The sequence below is a fragment of the Sminthopsis crassicaudata genome, chromosome 3 (assembly GCF_048593235.1).
Source record: "Sminthopsis crassicaudata isolate SCR6 chromosome 3, ASM4859323v1, whole genome shotgun sequence".
In the NCBI taxonomy this organism is placed as follows: Eukaryota; Metazoa; Chordata; class Mammalia; order Dasyuromorphia; family Dasyuridae; genus Sminthopsis; species Sminthopsis crassicaudata.
In genome coordinates, this window is record NC_133619.1 from 1,780,471 (window position 1) to 1,796,179 (window position 15,709).

The 15,709-nt window shown below is 47.4% G+C and overlaps 1 protein-coding gene across 10 annotated transcripts in view; it reads right to left on the reverse strand.

The window, feature by feature from the left end:
- Nucleotides 1-14,538, reverse strand: part of DLG1 (discs large MAGUK scaffold protein 1) — a 149,013-nt gene extending 134,475 nt beyond the window's left edge. For 7 of the 10 annotated variants that reach the window (XM_074297793.1, XM_074297792.1, XM_074297789.1 and 4 more), the window contains exons 1-2: nt 14,244-14,538; nt 14,000-14,131 (exon numbers count right to left, since the gene is read on the reverse strand). In XM_074297793.1, the coding sequence (XP_074153894.1) occupies nt 14,000-14,131; nt 14,244-14,262 (151 nt within the window). In that variant the 5' untranslated portion in view covers nt 14,263-14,538. The remainder of the gene's footprint in view (nt 1-13,999; nt 14,132-14,243) is intronic. The other 3 variants (XM_074297791.1, XM_074297788.1, XM_074297783.1) reach the window with 1 other exon arrangement.
- Between the last annotated feature and the right edge of the window lie 1,171 nt (nt 14,539-15,709).

Genomic DNA, 15,709 nt, shown 5'->3' on the forward strand with positions numbered 1-15,709 from the left:
CATTCTCACTGCTGCTGTTGGCTGGCTTTTTGTTTCCTTTCTCATTCCCCCCCCTTTTTGACCTGATTTTTCTTGTGCAACATAAACATGGAAATGTTTAGAAGAAGTGTACGTTTAACCCACATTGCTTAACTTGCTGTTGTGGGGAGGGAGGGAGAAAATTTGGGAACACAAGGTTTTGCGAGAGTGAATGCCGAAAACTACCTTTGCATGTATTTTGAAAAATAAAAAAGCTATTCTAATAAAAAACAGACAGTCCATTCTCTAGAAAGCCTTTGTGTTCTCTCTCCCTACTGATCTTTTACTGAACCCCCTGGTGCGTATTCTTTATGGGGCATAGTCTTATGCAAGGATCCAGCCATTCTGGAGAGCAACTTGGAACGATGCCCCAAAGGTCAACCGAAGCATCCTACCCTTTGATCTAGCAAGACCTGCCTTAGGTCTGTATCCCAAAGAGGTCACAGAAGAGAAAAGGGCCTACGTGTGCAAAAACGTTCATAGCAACCCTTTCAGTTATGGCAAAAACACTGTAAACTGGAGGGGATGCCCATTCTTTGGGGAACGGCTGAACAAGCTGCAGCCTGGAGATGTAATGGAACACGAGTGGGCACTGAGGAATGAGGAGCAGAAAGATTTCACAAAACTCTGGGAAGACTTGCACCACCAACTGAGGCAACATGAGTAATCCGAACCAAGAAAACCTTGTTTTCTGAAACAGGAACAGCCACACTGGCTGATGGGACGTAACTCTGTTCTGAAATACAGGGAGCCAAGTCAATGACAAAGAAAAGTTATCCACGTCCAGAGAAAGAACTGATGGAGTCTGTGCGCACGCGCACACACACGCGCGAACACACACACACACACACACACACACACACACACACACACACACACAACCTGAATCAAACTGTTTACCAATTAAGGTTAAGTCATTTAACCCCAATTGTCTCAGCCAAAAAAGAAAAGGAAAAACTCCAGATGGATCAAGTGAATTTTATCAAACATCCAACGAAAATCCCACTCCAATAATATGCAGTGTTTTCAGTACCAAAAAAGGGCCCCTTCCCTATCACCAGGACACAAATGTAGCCTTGAGAGCTCAAACAAGAGAGAAATAGAACGATTAATATCTCTAATGAAGACTGACATAAAATGTAAAATAACATATTAGCTAATGAGCAACAACAATAATTAGAAAGATTATATGTACTGTGATGATGCTGGATTTATAGCAGGAATGTGGGTTGGTTCAACATGCTAAGCCTATAAATAAACCATGTAAATAATATAAATTAATAAAAACTATATGATTAAATCAACAGATGTGGAAAAGGCCACACAAAGTACAATACTCCCTGAAAATTAAAAGAAAAAACAAAACCACTAGAAAGCAGAGAAATAAATGGACCTTTGTATCAACAAAAGGAATAAAGGTGAAGACCACAGTAGAGCCAGCAGCCCCCAGGCTGGGTTAAGGAGAGAGAAGCCTTTTTATTAATCCTGGGGAAAGAAGGGGGGGATGGGAAACATTACAATTGGCTACGCTGGCGCTCAGTATGTCTAATTAATTCCTTCTCTGACAATTAAGGGACATTCATTGTATTGCGGGGCTCATCTGCCTCTCACAATCTCTATAGACTAGAACCAAACAGTTCCATCAAGACTCCCTCAGCACAGGAGGGAGTACCCAGAACATCAGGGGGGCTTCTCTACTTTTGCACACCCCGTTTCTTCTAAGCTAACTCAATGCCTTGCCCCTAGAGCCCAGCCCTGTCTCTGACGAGGGTTCACCATGCTGAGCACTCCTGGGCTGGGGTCTCCCATGTCATACAACTACATACAGAAGGAGAGTTCTGAAGGCAGATCCTCTCAGGGGGTCCTCCTCTTGCCCTATGGGCTTCCCATAAAGACCAACCCCAGGGCCTGAGCCCTCCGCAGTAGCGTCCGACTGTCCGGCAGCTCGGCCAGAGAAAGGCCCCTGTGTCAGCTGCCTCACCCTGTGGGGTGATCTGCAGCCTCTTCCCAGGATAATTCAGATGGCAAGACTCTGGTTCCTGGCAGGACGCTGGTGGCCTGCCCAGGCGCACACCCATGCGGTCAGCCCACGGCTCTGCAGACCCTGTCTGGGGGGGGAGGGGCTCCCTCTCCCACACAGAACCTCTTGAACACCGAGCCCGCTCTGGCAATGCGTGTGCCCACCTCACAATTAGGGTAAAACGCACTGCCCAGGCAAGAGGGCTCATCTCCGGCACTCACGTCGCCACCTAGTCTAGTTCACAGTCCCATGTGGGGATGCCGGCTGGTGGAGCCCCAGCGGGGATTGGGGCTATCAGGCCAAAATTAGCACCAGCAGCAGGCTTGATCCTGCTGGTCTGGCTTCAGAGACCACCCTGAGGGCACCATCACGGACACAATCAGGCACACTCTCCCTTCGGTCTTGGCTGGCAGCCTTTCCAAGTCCAAGAACATGCCCTCTTTGTCCACATGGAAGGCTTTTGACCTCATTTCACTCTACGGGGGCAGGCCATGGTGACACCGTGGGGAAGAGCAGGCGCTTCTCTTGGGAGAGCTGGGCACTGGCTGAGGGCCCTCAGGCCAAGGGCCCAAATGAGCGCCGGGGCACATTTGGTCCAGGATTGGCCCAAGCAACTGCAATTGCTCCAATTTGGGCCAGACACCATGAGGGTCTTCCCTTTCTCTGGGCCAGGAAGGCGCTCTCTGCCGCACTGATCCCCCAATGGGCACTGCCTCAAAGTGAGCCCCGTTACAAACCTAAAAAGGCCTCCAGGCCCTTGGCAGCCATGCTGGTCTGCATCTGGCTCTGGACCCAGAGGGCTACAGGAGAAAGCGCGCTGGTGACTGCACGGCCCTCCCTCAGAGCTAAGTCCTGACGCTCTTCAGACAGCAGCAAGCCCCCAGCAAGCCCCCCTTTAAGCGGCTTCAGATACCTATATTTTGGAGTAGAACTCCAGAACTGAAAAGTGTGACTTGACAAAATGAGGAATCGGGTCAAGTGCAGAGTGGAATGATTTTAATTTCCTCACCTTTCCTTAACATAACAAACAGCAGCAATCCAAACCCAAGAAAACTATCTTTGCATGGATTGTGAAAATAAAAAGCTATTTTTAAACACATCCCCCCCCAAAAAAAAATACACCAAGATGTGGGAAGGGGTGAAACACCTTGTTAAAATATCTCCCACCAAACAACAAAGATCCCAGACTGGCCCAAACTGACTAGGATCACTGACGGGCAAGGACCCGTGGAAGGGGTGAATGAGGACATACGTAACTCCATCTGTAAGCCCGATCCAGTCTAATTAACTGACAATCCGACCAATCCGCCCCGGAGGTAAAACTTGCTCCCCCTTCTGAGTCTGGTGAAAATTTTTATTTATTATAAAAATATATATATAATAAAAAATTAAAAAAAAATAAAAAAATAAAAAGCAAAAAAAAAAAAGAAAATTTTTATCTCAGATGAAATAGGTCAAACTGAAAATTTTAGAAAAATAAAATTACTGATTATACAACAATCAATTCTGATAGACATGGCTCTTTCCAACAATGAGATGATTCAGACCAATTCTAATGGTCTTGTGACGAAGAGAGCCATCTACACCCAGAGAGAGCACTGTAGGAACTGAGTGTGGACCATAACATAGAATTCTCACTCTTTTTGTTATTTGCTTGCTTTTTGTTTTCATTCTCATTTTTTTTCCTTTTTGGTCCAATTTTTCTTGTGTAGCACGATAAATGTGGAAATCTGTATAGAAAAACTACACATAACAAAAGAACTGTATGTACACATATATTGTATTTAAAATATGTTTTAGCATGTTTAACATGTATGAGACTGCCTACCATCTAGGGGAGGGGATGGAGGGAGGGAAAAGTTGGAATAGAAGTGAGTGCAAGGGACAATGTTGAAAAATTACCCATGCATATGTTCTGTCAATAAAAAGCTATTTAAAAGTGAAATGTAAAAAAAAGAAAGAAAAGAAAAGAAAAACTGAACATGCTTAACATACTGGATGACTTACCATATAATGGAGCCAGGTGGGGGAAAGGGAGAAAAATTTGGAACATAAAGTTTTGCAAGAGTGAATGCTGAAAACTATCTTTTGCATATATTTTGAAAATAAAAAACTGTTATTTAAAAAAATTATCTGAGCCACTTTAAAAAATTATTTTCAAAGTACTTGTATGACAGCTTAATGTCATGTAATCAACATTGTGTATTTTGGTTTTTTGTGCTTGCTATTAAAAAAGTAATTTAAACTGTATGGACAAGTATACCTATATTGCATTTAACTTATACTTTAATATATGTAACATGTATTGGTCAACCTGCCATCTGGGGAGGGGGTGGGGGGAAGGAGGAGAAAAAATAAAAAGTTATAATAAAAAAATAAGTAAAAATTAATTTTAAAAAATTAATTACATCATCTACACATGGTAACTTCTAGATGTTATATGAAACCAAAGATATAATCCTTACTGTTATGTCAGTATGGCCTAACCACAAGGAATAACTAGTCATCCAATTATCTGTCCTCTATTATAATCTTGGCAAATAGCATTTTGTAGTTGTATTTTTAAAAGCCTTTGAGACATCTTGGTAGACTGACCATCTCTATCCCAATAGTTTATGTACTTTAAATGTAATTTCTCCATTATTTCCTCTTAATTTTTGTAATTGTTATATGTAACTATTTCTGTGAACTTATTTTGTATTCTGCTACTCTACTATGGCTATTGTCTTAATTTCCTTCCTGACTGTCTACTTTAAACCAACTTGAATAAACCAGTGGTAATGATAGTTCTCCTGTGGAATGGATTGGGGTATTCATTAAAAGCTTATATTCTAAAGGAGGAAGAGGAAAAATAAAAAATAAAATAAAATAAAATGAAGGGGGGAGATGAAAGAGGGGGGAAGTGAATTCCTAAGTAATTGGGTAATGCTTTCTAACCTTTCTAGACTCTTGTCAAAGAGGGCCAAGGCCAGATTTGGGAGAAGAATCAGCACTCTTGGGTTGGTTATAGCACTGGTTCTCACTTAGGGTTTGTGAGGATGACAGCCTGAGGGGTTCCAACTAAAAATTCTTTAGTGATACTTTAATATGGCAGCTAGGTAGTGGAGTAAATAAAATTGTAGCAAGTGGCAAAAGACCTAAGTTCAAATCCAGCCTTGGATGCTTACAATCTACTTGCTGCAGTTTCTACATAAAACGGGCCAAAATAAAAACTCGTTCCCAATGTTGCTATTAGGATCTAATGGGACATTTAAAAAGCACTTAGTACAATACCTGGCATTTAATAAATACTTGTTTCCTCCCTCCTTTCCTTCCTTACACAGTAAATAATTACCTAATTAAGCTACAAATTCATTTTTCCTGTTACAACTATGTGCATGGTTACAGCACTGTCGGTTATTTTCATAGCAGTTCAAAACCTATCATGATCATACACAAAATTTTTGAGAATTTCAGTGTTCCTGAAGAAATTCTATCACCCTTTGGACCCTTCCAACTGTTCTAGCAGTTTCTCAACCTCTCATCAAATTGTTTTCAAACTACCAAAAACAGACATTCAATTCCCCATAGATGGTTAGACACCCGAGCCCTCATTTGCAATCTGTACACAGCCTCAGAGGGGCTCCCCTGCTTCCCAAGCACTTACATCTCAGATAAGGCGGCTAGACGGATTCTTGACTATTTAGACAAATCATGAAGAAAATATTAATAAAGCAGAAATATGTCATTTCAAGAGCTGGTCTTTACCAGCAGCATCCACTTCTCCTTTTCTTCTGTTATAGTTACCCTATAATCACTTGAACCTCATCAAATGTGTAACCATGTAATCAAGAAGTTATGAGTGTTTGCTTTTTTGCAGCACAAATATCAACAGAGAGAGACTGGGGCAGGAGAGGGAGAGCTGAGAATCAGCAGCCAAGAGAGAGATGGCCACTGAATGAACCTCCCAAGGGGGAGAAGGGAGCCCAGATGGAGACCCGAGGGACGCCTACGGTTGGCGGGCATGGTCTGGACGAAGAGCCAGACTGCGGAGGAGCAGTCACAGGTAAGACAAGTAGGAGGGAAGAGGAACCAGAGAGACTAACGGCCTCGAAGACTACAGGGAGTGAAGTCGCAACAAAGACCGCTCGATTTGACAAGTTAGGGGTCTCTGTGACCAAAGCAGCTGAAGTGGAAGGAAGGATCGGGAGAAGCCCTTCCTGCCCTGGTGGAGACAGGGGAACAAGGGAGCGGACCCTCAGAACAACACTCCCCGCTCGTGGGTGACAGTACCAATCAGAGGCTCGCTGTGACAAATGTACTTGGGTCCACAGTCCAAAGAACAAAGCCCTCTCTTAGAAGGGTGAGTCACATAAGAATTGTGTAAAACAAAAGAACAGATAAGTGTAGGAATGATACAACCGCACTTGCCAATCGCTGGTGGGAAAATGTCATGACTAGCTATTCGTTTTCATAGTTTGGTCAGCTAGGGTGGTCATCTCTTCTGGGACACACTGTTAACAGAAGCATCGAGCTGGCAAGGCAACAGTCTACTGTTACAGAGCTGCAATTACACTGGCAAGGTACTGTTTTACACTGATCGATTATAGTACAATACAAGTTTTGTAGAAATGTTTTTATTTTGAAGATTATCACAGCCCCAATGAGATAGCAATGAATAAAGGATGGAAATCTATTTTTAAAATGCAGAAAAATGTGTTTATGAGAAATCTCAAAATTATCAGTTTAGTGTTTGGAGAGCAGAAAACAAGTCAAAAGTACTTTTGACAGATCACAATTCTGAAATCTTGAAATACCTATATTAACAAGCATGAAAAAGAGAAAATATGACAAAGAATACATTAAATTTGGTTTTAAATGTATGTATATACTGAATATCCACAACCACGCTGTATAATTTTTGGAGAAATTCTTACAATTTTAAACTTAAAGCCTTGTCTTTTATCTGGACATTTTCAGTAAAAATATGAAAGATATGTTGATTATTTCTGAAGTGAAAAAAGTATCTGAAAACACAAAACAGCAATTCATTCATTTCTGTGAACAAGAAAACAGAAAAACAAATGAATTTTTATATTTAGTGAACTGCCAAATTATAAAAAATGACAAAAGTTCATTCCATTCCAAAATAATTTTGCCATGAGCCAAACCAATCAAAAAATGAATGTTTGGAGACAATTCTGTTAAGAAGTTAGAGATGGGGGCAGGTAAGTGGTGCAGTGGAGAGAGCACCAGTCCTGATTTCAGGAGGACCTGAGTTCAAATCTAGTCTCAGACACTTAACACTTCCTAGATGTGTGACCCTGTGCAAGTCACTTAACCCCAATTGCCTCACCAAAAAAAAAAAAAAAAAAGTTCGAGATGACACCTTTTTTTTGTTTTAAAAAAGGGAGTCTCTTCAAAACACATGATGTTTTGAAGGAGTTACTACAGAAAGAGTTCAAAAAAGCAATTTGCAACCAGCTAAGACAATTAAAAATCATAGCCTAGTAATTTTAATTATATTTGTAAAATATTTGCCAATGGCAAAATGGAAGTACACATGCTACTTTATGTTGCAAGAATGTACATGTACTGGAAAATTATTGTTCTGTAAGAAGTGGCAAGCAGACTAATTTCAGAAAAGTCTGGAAAGACTTATATGGACTGGTACTGAGTGAACTGAACAGAACCAAGACAACATTGTCTAAGAGATTATGTGATGATCAATTATGATGGACTTGGCTCTTTTCAACAATGAGATGATTCAAGGCAATTCCAATAAACTTATGAGGGAAAGAACCATCTACACCCAGTGTAGTGTAAGGAAACTGAATGTGGGTCAAAGCATATTATTTTCACATTCTTTGTTTTTGTTGTTCCCCTGGGGTTTTTTCTCTTTTGTTTTTTCCCCCTTTTGATCTGATTTTTCTTGCACAGAATGATAAAAAGGGAAATAAGTTTAGAAGAAATGCATACATTAATCTATATTGGATTGCTTGCTAGGTGGGGCTGGGGGGGGAAGAAGAGGAAGAAAAACATGGAACACAAGGTTTTGCAAAGTTGAACGTTGAAAACTATCTGTGCATGTATTTGGAAAAATAAAATACTATTTAAAAAAGAAAAAGAAAGGATGTACAACTGGGGAAGACAATTTAACCTAATTAACTCACACTCTAAAAGAAACCAAACCAATTAGTCCTACTTTTGTGGAATTTACAGAACAAGAAAAATGAATGGCGTGCTTACAGAAGACACAAACAAGTTTTGGCATCGAAGAGAATGCTACAAGCTGAAGAGCCTGTTTGATGAGGTTGTCAAAATAATTAATTTTATAAAATCAAGATTCCTTTTAGCCTCACTGGTTGCCCATTTTATGCAGTGAGTATGTTATACTTTAGAAGGGTAACACAGGTGTTGGATGTTCTCCCATGGCAAAGAGAATTGTCTATTTGAGCTGAGAGAAAAGTTAATTGTTTTCTTCACTGACCATCCTTTTCCACCTGAAGGAGGGATCAGATTATATAATATGGCTACAAAGATCAGCATATTTGGAAATTCATAAATAAATTCCACATATTGGGAAAGGCAGACAGGGATACAGCACAATACAAGCAAGTTTAAGTATTATTAGAGAAACTAAAATTTAGGAACCAACCAATTGAGAACGGTACAGAATGTTTTGTGACATTATATAATTTGTCAGAAAATGACCCGTTTTTGGATCAGGCTAGCCAAAAAAAAAAAAAAAAAAAAAAAAAAAAAAAAAAAAAAATCATAATCATCTAAAAATTTTAGAAGCGACTTTCAATAAAAATTTTCCTGAAAATTCCAATAAATTAAATTGGATTCATAATCCCATTTGATACATATCGTGTCTCTGGTTGATAAATTGGCAACAGATGAAAACTAAAATTTAACTGACATATCATTGGATTTTGACCTATAAACATGACCCAAAAATGTTAGCCTTATACATTTTTGGCTAAAAATAAAAAAATTTCCATTTCCCATTGAGAATTCATAAAAATTTTATCATTTCCCACCACATGTCATTTTCACTTTGATTTTAAATCAAAATTAGGAATATAAGCTCAATGAGGAAACAGATTTAATCCTGAAACCTTTGTTCAAATAAAAAGGTCCAACCTTTAAATTAAGTTTATGTATGATTATGTTAGGGGACAACTAGGTAGTACAATGTGTCCACTCTATTGAGCACCCAATTTAGAGTCAGGAGTTCAAATCCAGCCTTAACATTTACTAGCTGAGTAACCCTGGGAAAGTCACTTCATTCCAACTGCCTTGTATAAAATAAAAAACAAACAAGACTATGTTAAAGGTCTTGCTAGCTTACTTCTTTTCATTCTTATAGACTATATCCCACATTAGATATTACAACTTTTATATTAAGAGTTTTAGTTTCCTATTTAGAATTTTCCTAAATATAGGTAGAAGACAATTTTATTGTAAACAATGTAAATTTTAATTTGGAACTCTGGGGGGCAAAAAATGATAGTTGTTAAGTATTTAACAAATAACTCTAAAGGAACAGAATTAGCATATTAAATTATCCTAAAGGTTTCTAACACTTATTTTTTGAAAGGGGTTTACTGGGAATCGCTGATTTATAGAATCAGAGATGTAAAGCAAAGGTTCTTAACCTAAGGATCCATTAAGCATTCTGATTCCTATTTTCAAAGGACAGGTTTCCTTTGTCGTCGTCATCTCTACATTTTATACATCTTAAAAAGAGAAGGATTCCACAGGCTTTGCCCAACTGCCTGCCAAAGGGTTTCTCGATACCAAAAAGAAGTCTCTACTTCTGGTCAGAGGCCAGAAGTGCAACCTCCTCATTTCACAGATGGGGAAGGTTCCCCAGATAAGTGAGCAGGATAGAAAGCCCACAATCCTGATTCTGAATTGCCTCAACATAATATAATCCTGGATCGAGTCTCTGCTACAAAAGAGATTTCCTGGACAGGGTCAGGTTGGGGAGGGGAGACCCCATTGTGTTCTTCGGAGGGAGCACAGGAAGACCCACTGGGCTCATGGGAGCAGCCCCATCCCAGGGCCCGTGCAGACCGGGACAGCTCCTCCTCCCGTCTGGCCATCGCCCTGGCAGAGTGGGCAGTCTCTGGTAGAGTACTGTGTACTCTCTTCAACCTTTAGGAGGCCAAGGAGTTCTCAGTAATCAAATGACTGAACTCCATCGCAATTTCAGCTGGACAGTGGCCTAGTGAGGGGCTTTCAGCATGTCCCAGGAATCCAGGGAAGTTACCAAACTTGCATTTATTCCCCTGATCCTTTTGGAAAGCGGGGGCCCCTGATATTCCTGTTACCCACCTCTGGGGAAAGCCTTAAGACGACCACAAAAAACCCATGGACTTTGGAGATTTCCTGGAGCCAGGATGGCAGGAGCAACAGGCCAAAGAAAGGCGACTGTCTGCTGGGCACCACACACTCTGGGTATGATGTCTTTCAAAGCCTCTCTCCCACCAACAGGTAAGCTCCTTGGGGACAGGGGCTGTTGTCTCCCTAGTACCAAGTTCCTGGTACACAGTAGGTGCTCAATAAATGTTTCAATTCCATTAGCAAGATTAGTATGTAATTCTTAAACGGCATCTGGTAGTTTTTACTTTCTCAACTAAAGAGACTAAGTTTCTATAGCTGATTCTAACAACACCACAACCCCAAACCAACTACTCCTAAGCCCTATTTCCCACAAAGAAGCAGGCCTTCCGCTAGGGGAAACCCCTCTATTCTGGAAGCCACAGTCTTCCATCTCTCCCGCATCAGCTCAGCCTCTTCCTCCCCCCTGCACATTCTGTCCTCCTCCACCATCTCATCGGGTGCTCTCAGCAGTCAGCCTGGGTTCCCAGGAAGGTGATTCTAAGGCAATGAGCGCCACTTGGCCCGGACGCCCACAGGCACCTCAGACGGGGCGTTCTCGTTGGCTTTTCGGGTGCCACAGATCGCTGCCGACCCAACCTGAGCTTCCATCCTTTCCAGAACAACTGCCTTCAGATGAAATCCATTTGGATGGAAGGTCCTTGCTGAGCGTACCTGACTGAATTTGGCCCCACGTTGTGGCTTCTCATGCGGGTCCTGACTCACAGTGTTAGCTGTCTCTCCCCGCGGTGAGCCCCACCCAGGGCTCCACGCCTGAGTACAAAGAACTGACCAGAATGTTAATAGCCCAGAGCCAAGCACAGAGACCTAGGGATCCTCCTGGAGAGTCCTGTCCTACTGACCCAGAACCGGCCAATCAGACTTGAACACATTCAACTACATCGGCTAATTGATCCAGAACTCTCCATCTTTACACTGCCAGTGTTGATGAAAAGTTCCATCAGAGTTGATGAAAAGCTTTGCTGAAATCTAAGTCAACTCACTGATTAGTCGGCTGACTGGGGCTGCCCTTCAGGACACAAAAGGCCCTGCCCTGGCGGACAGACCACCCATCTCTAGCGGCTGCGACTTCTTACTCTGGGAAAGATTGGGGGGGGGGGGCGCGAGGGCGGGCACGAGGTGGAGCGGTCATTTCTGAGAGTCCTTCTAATGCTCCCCTACCCACCCACAGGAACAGGACTCGGCATTTTTGTGATCTACAACTCAAAACCCGTGGGATGGGCCTCCTCAAAAGCATCCCCATCTACTGGAATGGCTTTTGTATTCACAAACCGGTAAATAAGTTTGTTGATCCTGATGACAGCGATACAGCATTGGTTTAAAAGTCCCAATTTCAATCCTGAAAGAGCAGCAATCAAAATGAAGAATAATAACAATTGCGTTGCTGCTGCTCAGGTTATCTCACTTGTGTCCACCTCTTCCTGGTCCCTAGTTGGGGTTTTCTCAGCACACTTCCTGGGGGGGTTGGCCATTTCCTTCTCCAGCCCATTTTCCAGATGAAAAATTGAGGCAAACAGGGTCACAAAGTCCGGAAGCACCTGAGGCTGACTCAGCGCTGTCCGCACTAAGCTACGTAAGGACTCACACACATTTAACTCGTGTTTACTACGTGCCAGGGACGGGGCTAAGCACTGTCCAGTCACCTTCTCATCCCGAGAGGTGGGTGCTGTTGTCAGCCGCTTTTGAGAGTTGAAGAAACTGGGGAAGGCAGAAGTAAAGTGACTTGTCCGGCGTCCCAAGGACCTGCGGTCAGTCTTCCTACTCCAGCCTCTACCTGCTAATCGCCCATCATGTGTTCTATGGGAAACAATACTCCAAAGTGTCACACTTAAAGAACGGCTTGTTTTCCGTCAAATTTCTGAAAACCTGCCAAAATTAAACTGATATAAATAATAACTCTTACTACTGCCCAGTGTTACTGAAAGCAAACATATTTTATCCCAAACCTGTTTTAAAAACTCCCGACTTTTAGAAAGTCCTGATAGCACCACATATGATGGTACTTGTGATATTTTGAAAAATAAAATACTGTATGTGTGAAACGTAACAAAAGTCATTTTAAGTTCTCATCATTGCCTTAAGTATAGATTCTAATCCTCCCTAAATCAAGAGGCTGCAGCTCTCTGCACGCATCTCCCACTGTGCTAAAGGAGCCACAAATGTCCTTCTTTACGAACTTCCAGAACTCTCCGCATGAAGCTTCTCGGAGGACACTTGGCTGGTCTCTTTTATAAATTTCCAACCCCACAGACTTGGCTCTAACGAGGGGGGTTCTGGGAGATTCCACAAAGCCAACGAGCTCTTGGGAGAAGCCTAAGACCCGAGCGCCAGTAACGGCTCACTGCCCTCAGAGCCCGCCGGGAGACGTCCCGGAAGAGTCTAGGCTGCAGCCAGCGACGCGGTCCTTTCCTCCCTGGAGGCCAGGCCCGCCAATGCCCCCCAAGAAACCCGGCGGGGGAGCCGGGCGTCCGCCCCAGAGACAGCCGCGCGAGAAGCCCCGGCGGCATCGCTGAGTGAAGAGCAGCCGTGCAATCGCTAGTGGTCACCGATTCAAAAATGCCTGCGCCTTTCAGTCTGTCCGGGACAGGTTCGATAGCAATGGGAGCGCCACAAAGACGCTGTATCCAGCTGGGACAAACTGGAGCTCTGGGCCGGCATTTGTTAGTCACCTAATCCGGGCGGCCCGTGCTGGGCACCAAGGAGGCCGAAGCCAGGAGAGTGGGCGGGGGCTCTCCGGGAGCCGGGCCCTCGGGCCCCTTCTGCACGAGGCCTTCCCCGCTGCCACAGTTTCCTAGCTTGGCCATCCAAGGCTGGCTTCCCGGAGAGCTTCCTGCCTGCTGGGCTCCCCGAGGCGGGGGCGCCTGACACCCGGAGCTGGAGGGGGAGCGTGCCGGGCCTGGGAGAGGGCCACGGAAAGGCTTTGGGCCCCAGGGCGGCCCGGGCAGGCCTGGGTTTGACGTTTATTTTTTAAAACGCAACAGCTGCTTTTGAAGGCAAAGCTCCCCAAGTCCTTCAGCGGGTTCCAGGAAGTGGGTCTCTCACCCCAGTGACCGGCAGCGGCAAAGCTCGGACAGTCTGCCCAGGATTCTGCCCCAGGGGCCGGACCGGCGGAACCAGACTGGAGGAGCTGGCCGGCAGAGTCCTGGCGGGGCCAGACAGGCCGGACCTGACAGGCCGGGGCCAGGCTGGACAGCCCAGGCCAGGGCTGCTGCGGGCAGGACGGGAGGGACCAGACCGGGGGACGGGACAAGCCGGGCAGGGCTCGGGAAATGAGGGCACGACCCTCCCTCCAGACAAGAAGCCAAATTCGGCGGCGGAGACAAGAAGCCACAGGGGAAGGGCCCTGAACCTAAAGCTCCGCAGAGGCCGCTGGGCCCGGGGGAGGTGGGAGGTGGGGGTCCCTGCCCTAGCCCGGACACAAGAAAAAGCCCCTGCAGTTGCCAATACCCCTCCCTCCTCCTGCCCGGCCCCCCAGCGAGGAAGGGCCCGAGTCTAAGCTGCCCCCAGCGCGCCAGAGGGCCCCCCCAGACGGCGCCCCTCCCCCCGCGCCCGCCCCGGGGCCCCACTCACCGAGGAGCGCGTGGAAGAGACTGCTCTGGAAGATGCCGATGACGCGCTCCAAGGAGCCCCGCAGCGGGCGGTCGTGCGCCGGGCTCAGCTGCGCGCGGTACTCCTGCAGCAGCCGCAGCGCGCGCTCCGTGTCTGCGGGCACAGGGCAGGGGTGAGCGCGGCGGCCCCCCGGCCCGCGCCGCCCCTCCCCCCGGCCGCCCCTCCCCCACCCCGCCGGCGCCCCCTCCCGGGCCGCCCCGCTCACCTCTCTTCCGCACGGGCATGGCTGGCGCGCGTCGGCCCCGCCTCACGCCCGGAGCGCCATCGCCGCCCGCCCGCTCCGCCGGGGCTCTCGGGCCGGCCCGGGGTCCGCCCGCCGCTCCGCTCCGCCGCCGCCGCTCCTTTGCCCCGCCGGCCTCTCCCTCCTTCCTTCTCTCTCTCAGGCTCCGTCTCCGTCTTCTCCTCCCCGCTGCTTCCTCTCCTTCTTCCTCCTCTTCTTCCTCCTCCTCCTCCTCCTCCTCTTCCTCCTCCTCCTTCTCGGGCTCTCCCCTCAAACTTTCCTCCAAGATGGCGGCCCCCGAGCCGGACGGCCGCGCCCCCACGTGACCGCCTTCCCCCGCGCCGCCAGCCAATGGCAAGTGAGCGGGCGGCGGCGCGAGCCTGAGCGGCCCGAACGCGAGGCAGCCCTGGGGCGGGAGGGTGGAGGAGACGGGAGAGGGGCGGGGCCCGGGCGGGGCGGGGCCCCCAGCCGAGCGGGGCCGCCGCGCCTTAAAGGGACCACGAGCCACAGGTGGCCGCCCCAGCCCGGACGGCCTGTGGGACGGAGCCTCAGGTGGGCTGGCCACGCCCCGGGGCGGAGTCCGGATGTGAGCCCTGCCCTCAGACCCCCCAGGCTGCCCTTCTGCGCCGCTGCTCCCCTCCGAGCGGCTCCCGGCTCCCGGCAGTGGGCAGTGGCGGAGGCGCGGAGGAGGCTCCGATTGGGCGATTCCGGAGCCCGGGGCGCTGCCGGCTACGGAAAAGGAAACTGAGGCTGCGGAGAGCAAAGGGGCGGGACTGGGCGCCGCTGAGGGCGGTCCTCCAGGACGGGCTGCGGGAAAGGAAGCGGCGCGCACCGGCCCGCGGCCCGCTCATCCCCCGGCCCCGGAGCCGGAGTCCTCCCCCGCTGGCCGCCCCGGAACCCCCCCCCCCGTCCCCCCCCCCCCGTCCCCCGAGCACGCTGACGGCCCCCGGAGCTCTGCCCCTTCTGGGTGGGCACCCCGTGAATCTCCCTCCCGCCGGAGCCCATCACCCGGACTGGGGGGGAGGGGGAGCTCCCACCCGCTACTCACGGGCTCCGGCCCATCGCCGCCCTGTCCGCAGGGCGCTCACACGTGCTGGGGCCAGCCCCGAGGAGGGGGGGAGCTCAGAGGCGCGGACTGGGGACGGATGAGGACAGGGAAGTGGTCAGTCAGTCTAAGGAATGTTAGCTGGAAGAAAAAAGTCCTTGTCCAAGGGAAATTCCGCGATTGTGTCCCACGGTGAAGAAAATCCGTCCTGCAGCTTTGTCCAAACGGCAGATCCCTTCCCAAGCGGTTGGGCCAGGGGGGGCTCCGGAGCGGGACTGTCTCCCCGGGAGCACTGGCGCTGGGAGCACTAGCTCTGGGAGCACTGACGCTGGGAGGACTAGCGCTGGGAGCACTAACGCTGGGAGGACTGACGCTGGGAGTACTAGCGCTGGGAGCACTGACGCTG